The sequence below is a fragment of the Propithecus coquereli genome, unplaced genomic scaffold (genome assembly GCF_000956105.1).
Source record: "Propithecus coquereli isolate 6110/MARCELLA unplaced genomic scaffold, Pcoq_1.0 Scaffold43, whole genome shotgun sequence".
NCBI classification, from domain to species: domain Eukaryota; kingdom Metazoa; phylum Chordata; class Mammalia; order Primates; family Indriidae; genus Propithecus; species Propithecus coquereli.
Genome location: NW_012150063.1, coordinates 2,701,851 through 2,709,118, shown reverse-complemented (window position 1 = coordinate 2,709,118; position 7,268 = coordinate 2,701,851). Strand labels below are relative to the sequence as shown.

Sequence of the window (7,268 nt, the reverse complement as noted above, 5' to 3'; positions counted from 1 at the left end):
TGGAGCCAGGTATGGAGGCATGCACCCATAGTCCCAGCTACTGGGGAGGTTGAGGTGGGAGGTTCGCTTAAGCCCAGGAGTTCGAGTCTAGCCTGGGAAATATAGCAAGACTCTATCTCAAAAACAAAACAAAACAAAACAAAACAAAGAAAAAAAAGAAATGGTGCTGGGAAAACTAGATACCCATATACAAAAGAATGAAATTGGACCCTTACCTTATTCCATACACAAAAATTAATTCAAAATGGATTGAAGACTTAAACCTAAAACTTGCTCTAATTTTTGGGCTGTTGTTTTCTGCATTATTATTTTTACATCTTGAAAAATACATTTAAACCTCTGAAGTTTGAAGATACCAGGTTAATTATTTCCCTCAGCCAGCTTTATTGACATGAATGACAAAAATTGTATATATTTTAAGATAAATAAACAACATGGTGTTTTGATATACGTATACACTGTGAAACGATCACCACAATCAAGCTAACATATCCATTATCTCAGCTAGTTACTATTTTCTGTGTGGGGTGAGAACACCTGAGACCTACTCTGTCAGTATATTTCGAGTATACATTATTAGCTATGGTCACCATTGCTGTACATTAAGTCTTCAGAACTTATTCATCTAAAATTGGAAGTTTATACCCATTCGCCAACATCTCTTTCCCCTCGGCCCCCAGTCCCTGGTAACCACCATTCTACTCTCTGTTGCTAAGAGTTCAACTTTTAAGATTCCACATATAAGTAAGATCATGCAGTATTTGTCTTTCTGTGTCTGGCTTATTTCACTTAGCATAATGTCCTTCAGGTTTACCATGTTTTCAAAAATGACAGGATTTCTTTCTTTTTCCTTTTGTTTTTGTGAAAGGGTCTCTCGCTCTGTCACCCTGGCTAGAGTACAGTGGTGCAATCATAACTGACTGTACCCTCGAACTCTTGGGCTCAAGGGATCCTCCTGCCTCAGCCTCTCAAAGTGCTGGGATTACAGGCATGAGCCACCATGCCTGGCCATAAATTGCTTTTTAATGACTACTAATACTATTGCGGTGATCTAATGTCCTAAGTGTCCTTTCTGACCAGAAATCGTTGTTTTCATGACTATGACTTAAAGTAAACAGCTAAGTTTCTGATGAGATACTCTGAAGAAGTGACAAAAAAACAGGCTTTGGAGTTTAAAGAGACTAAGCTTTCCACCCTGGTTCTGTCATACAATGGCAGTCTAAATCTGAGCAAGTAGCGTCACCTTTTTGAACCATAATTTCTTAGCTTACATATAAGCAATGGCAAAATGCCAGGAATTGTGTCTTCTAGACACTTTTACACACACTGCTTTGCTTAATCTTTCTAACTACCATCCATAGACTACACAAGGCAATATGGGTCAAAGCACTCAATGAATAGAACAATTGTCTGACCTATAGGAGTCCGTATCTATTGAATGGATGGAAGCAAAGTTCCAAGAACTGAAATACTATCTGCAAGTATGGAAGAAATTCTTGTGATCTAGGCCTAGGCTAAGATTGAAAACAACAGAGTAACAGAACTATAACACTCTGAACAAAAAGAATTATCAATATTACAACTTAGCTTAGATCAGCATAGTAAACTATATTAACAAGGCTTTCAACTCTATTGAGGGTGGGAGCAGGGGTGCTTCTCTATGTAAATAAAGCTGGAGATGACTTTAGAAGTCAATTAATCAAGTGAAATAAGCCAGACGCAGAAAGACAATACTGTATGATCTCACTTATATGAGGAATCTAAAAAACAGGTGACCTCACAGAAATAAAAAGAAGGACAGCCAGGGACTAGGGTGAGGCTGGGGGAAATAGTGAAATGTTGGTCAAAGGTACAAACTTTCTGTTATAAGCCAATTAAGATCTAGGGATCTAATATACAGCATGGTGACTATACTTAATAATACAGTATTGTTGGCCAGTGCATGGCTCATGCCTGTTAATACTAGCACTTTGGGAGGCTGAGGCAGGAGGATCGCTTGAGACCAGGTGTTCAAGACCAGCGTGGACAACAAAGCGAGACCCCCATCTCTACAAAAAAAAAAAATTTTTTTTTAATTAGCCAGGTGTAACACCTATAGTCCCAGCTACTTAGGAGGCTGAGGCAGGAGAATTGCTTGAGTTTAAGCCTGGGAGTTTAAGGTTGCAATGAGCTTTGATGACACCACTGCACTCTAGCCCAGGTGACAGAGCAAGATCCTGTTTCAAAAACAAATGAGCAAACAAACAAAAATACTGTGTTATTTACTTGAAATTTAAGAAGAGAACAGATTTTAAGTGCCCTCACCTTCCTCCACACACACACAAATGGTAACTAACTATGGGTGGTGATGGATGTGTTCATTTATTTGACTATGATAACCAGTATACAATGTATCCATATATCAAAGCATCACATTGTATACCTTGAATATATACAATTTTTTTCAATTAAAAAAAGGAAGAATTAAAAGGAGGGGAAGTCAACTAATCTTCATTTTAACAAAAGTGTAAAGTGATTTCTCCAAGACCACATGCAGAACTTGAATGAGAAACCAAGACACCTAATTGCTGGCAGGTGCCTGAAACACTACAAAAATGCTAAAACATATACTTTTTCCTGGAATCAGAAGGAAGTGGGATCAAGTCCTTGTTCTGCCACCAAAAGGTGACTGTTAGTGGTTCCCTGTCTATAATATAGGAATGATGATAATAAAGCTCCCTATTTACCTCTTAGGGCGGTCACTAAAATTAAATGGAAAAATATGTGTTTAATCCTAAAACTACTAAATAAATGTTTACAGTAGCAATAATGACAATTTTGTTAGCTGTATCCAAATGCTCTAATCAATAATTTTTAAGTTTCTCAGATGACAGATTTTTTAATGTTTGAAAACAGGCCAAAAAATTGATTGCAGATAGACAATCCATCTTCTATGCCTCAAATACCTTTCATGCTCTTAATTCTTCATTGTCCCAATATTGTTTACCAGGGGAAGAAGTGCATTCTGCTCATTTAGATGATCTGTGTTGTTGGCATTTTTACCTTACATATCTTTGTTTTTGAGACAAAAGTCTTGCTCTGTTGCCCCTGCTGGAGTGCAGCGGCATCATCATAGCTCACTGCAGCCTCAAATTCCTGGGCTCAAGCAATCTTCCTGCCTCAGCCTCCCGAGTAGCTGGACTATAGGTGTGTACCACCATGTCCAGCTGATTTTTTCTATTTTTAGTAGAGATGGGGTCTCACTCTTGCTCAGGCTGGTCTTGAACTCCTAACCTCAAGCAATCCTCCCACCTTGGCATCCCAGAGTGCTAGGATTACACAGGCCTGAGCCACCGTGCCAGGCCATCTTACATTATCTTTCTCACTGAAACTAAAGCAGGCTTAAGAAAATCTTGGATGAAGCCTTCTGCTAAGGTAAGTTCAGTCATTCCCTCAGGCATCCTAGGGGAGCATACAAAGATACTCACTTCAATAACTACCGTCAGAGGGGAGGAGGGAAGCACTTACCAATAAGAAGGAGAAAGGTGATTGATCTGATATACCTACATAAATTCTCATAAAAAATACAACTCACATTTCTTTTTAAAATAAAAAAGATTAAAATAATCTTATATTATTAACTTAGATATAAATGGATTTCCCAACCTCTGTAAACTTAGGAAATCTGAACTAAGACTAAATAAACAATCCAATAAAAATATTTCGATGTAGCCAAGAGAAAGTCTATAAATCTAGAGGAAAGTCTCAGTTTAAAAGGTTTTATCCGAATTAAAATAGTGTAAACTATTGGGAAAGATACATGACTTATTTGAACAACTTTCAGCACTTATGTTTTTTGCTCCAGATGACTTCCTACTCTACCCTGGGCACTCACTTTTATTAGGGGCTATCTATCACTCTTTGAAAAATGCTTCCTCTAGTCAACCACTTCACTCAACTGGCATTTAGGCTTTGAGATCAGCCCTTCCTTATAAATTATACTCCTTTCGCATTCTTATTTTTTTGTTTTCTAATATACCAAGGAATACAGATCCCTACTAATTCTGAGTTATTTCCTCTCTGTCAGGCCAACTGACTAGAAATGTGTTATTCTAAGTGGCAACTCTTCTACTTGTGCCATAGAGAAAAATACTAGTAAGATGAACCATGAGGAAGTCATTATAAAAATCTTTCTTAGAGGTTGGTGATGGCTAACCTTGCAGCCAGAAAAATTCAATAGAAATTTGATTATCCTACTGTTGAAAACTCTTGGTTTAGTTTTATCTGACTTCCAAATATCTTTCTCTGATGTCCTGTAGGGTTTTATTTATTAATCACGAAATACTCCTGTACATCTTCCATCATTGCATCCATTATTTTCTTCTGTTATTTCTACCAGTTTACACAGGACTTTCACTGGACAAAGAACACTGTCACTGAACGAATTAAGAATTTCATTGACTTAACTTACACTAAAGAAACTGTATAGAATACATATAGCCATTCCCCTGTTACATAAAGAAGATTATGGAATATATACTTTACTATCTTTCAGGACTTCCTGGCAAGAGAATATTTTTTAAAAGAAGAATTTTAAAAAACTGTAATACAGAAAATCTCTTACACCCTTCCAGTCACTTTTCTCAATAAAGCGTAAGATTTTATTTTTCCAGATAAAGCCTTCATTGATTAAAAAAGGTGGTAACCTCTTTTTGAAATGTCCTTAATGTAAAAATTGGTACCTAAATTTTAAACAATGGCTAACAATTTTTATAAAATAAATACAGTGCAATATTTACAAAAGTCTAATATGAAGGTGTTATGGTATAAAAATATTATTTAAATCGGAGGACAGAAATCTTCTGTTCTAATCCCAGCATTACTGACAGCTAGATGTGGAACCTAGGGTCAGTCACCGAAACTCCCTGCAGCTCTCAGTTCTTTCATTAATGTAATGTGCCTTTGATACCTTGTTGAAATTCTGAGATGAGCTAAGATGGAGTTAAGATAAAGCCCATTTTCTACTAGTTCTACTACAATTACAGAAAGAAATTACCTAAATTCTTTCATGTTTACTAAGTAGTAAAAATGTAGTAACCAATTCAAGTCTATGGTGATACGGTTGAGGAAAGCAAATTGACTTGATGAACAAACAAACATTTCAAACAGGGTACCAAAAGTATTCTCATACCTGTGTAAAGGTGAACGATACTAACATGCCCAAAGAGTCTGATGGAATGATAGACTTTGTGTGGTTCAAAAATACTGGGTTAAATGTTACCTTTTGGAGCTTTCAGAACTGGAGGATATACAAAGAGTTAATCAACTAGCATATTGTTTTCACAAAGATTTTTCTAAAAAGGATTTAGAGACTTTTATAGCCAGAAACAATTAGGGAATACTTGTTTCACTATTTCCTTTAAACTAGAAGACGGCTATATATTTAAAATAAAATTGCAACATGAAAGTCTGCTAAAAGCACTTTTTTTGTTGTTTGTGCATTTTGTTTGTCACCCAATGTCACACTAACAACTCTGCATCTCATTCCAAAGCACATTATACTGCGAGATAAAATGAAAAAGACCATTTTTTGTTTCCCCAAGGGGAAAGTACTTCTGTTAAAAGCATCTTTTTATGAGACTACTCTTTCTGAATTACCAGTAATGCAAACCAAAGAATTAGACACTGTACTCTAAAATTTAATATTTGTTCAATTCTTATTCATATCCTATAGACATCCCATGTGTACAAGGGAAAAGTATGCTAAATGCTTAAACGTACTTAAGAACCTGAAAGATTGAACATTTCTGTCCTTCAATCAGCAGGCTGTCAGGTCATGAGTACTCATTTTGCAATAAAAGTTTTCCTGCCTTTCCTATTATTGTAACTAAGCTCAGTTAAAAAATAGATTGGTCCACAGAGAAAATGGCCATACTCTTTATTCTCATGAATCTGATTATATATAACTTTATCTGTATGAAGGCTAGACAAACTAATTTCAAACACTACATGTAATATCAAGAACTAAAGAATATTTTTAAGAACGTAAAAATAATGAACTGTTCAAAACTGCACTCAAAGTTTGAATTATCAAGATCAGAGATGAATTAAGAAATGAAATTAAGATGAAAGAAATCCATGTTTTGTTTTTAAAATGCTTACATAATACTTTACTATAACTTAAAACTACTCCATTTTCTCATATCTAATACTCAGGAATAAGTGTGCTTTCCCAAAGAATTCCATTAGATATGTGTACAAACCGTTACAGTGGCTCTCTGAACCACTATAAATCGGTAAAAAGCAAAATCTAACCTTGAGCATTTTTCTTCTTCTGATGTTCAACTAGCAACGGCCAGAAATAGTGAGTTCTGACAGGAAAACCTTCTTCCTTCATAGCCTTCATTAGAGCTTTTGCCAAATCTGAAAGAGATATCATAAAATATCACAAAGCTATCTCAGCAAAAGTTAACTTATGTTGGTTTTAACTATAAGAATATAGTACCAGCTTTATTGTGTAGTAGAGCACAGTAGAGGGTGAACTGCAAAGGAGATGAGTGCATCTGGGCTTCCTTTAACTTCCTACAGTAGTCCGTCAGCTTCTCTGCAGGCTATGGGAAAAAAGTCACCACATCAGCTAGACTGGCAAATATCCCACCGTTTGACCTGCTGCAAATATTATACCACTGTTGGGATGAAAAATTTAAATCTCTCATCCTCGTTCTTCCCCCAAATCTTGCAACACAAAAACAAGGTTTTTAAAATGTTTATAATTGGTCTAATCTCAGAAATCTTCTTTTAAAGAATCTCATTTCTTTGCCAATTACACTATCTACAAAATAAAAATGGACAGAATACCGTATTCATAGTCACACAGTGTTGTAAAAAGAAACTGCCGAAGTCACTCAGACCATCTTCCCTTGATATAGGACATGCTAGTAAAATTTGCAATGCTGTATCTTCCAATTTTTCAGTGACTAAAAGCAAAATGAGATTCATTGCATCTGGGAAGAAAACAAAGACATCTTTTGTTATTGAACTGGACAATATTTTTACACTGCAACCAATACTAAAGACAGAAACTGCAAACATCAAAGGGATATGTCTGCTTAAATAAAAATAAAAAAACACTTTTAAATCAAAATATCCTCATGTATTCATTAACTCATATTTTTTAGCTTAAGCTGACTTTAAGAGTCCTATGTTCACCTACCACAATTCCCTATCATTAGGGAATGCCCTTTCCATCATGTAACAGCAATTCAAATTTTTTTTTTTTTTTTTTTTTT

The 7,268-nt window shown here is 35.6% G+C and overlaps 1 protein-coding gene across 1 annotated transcript in view; it reads right to left on the bottom strand.

Annotated features, from left to right (window-relative positions):
• The window catches only part of LRPPRC (leucine-rich pentatricopeptide repeat containing), a 138,741-nt gene that overhangs the window by 107,742 nt on the left and 23,731 nt on the right, over window positions 1-7,268 (bottom strand). The window contains exons 9-11 of the mRNA XM_012653791.1: window positions 6,838-6,983; window positions 6,485-6,590; window positions 6,295-6,402 (exon numbers count right to left, since the gene is read on the bottom strand). Coding sequence (XP_012509245.1) covers window positions 6,295-6,402; window positions 6,485-6,590; window positions 6,838-6,983 — 360 coding nt within the window. The remainder of the gene's footprint in view (window positions 1-6,294; window positions 6,403-6,484; window positions 6,591-6,837; window positions 6,984-7,268) is intronic.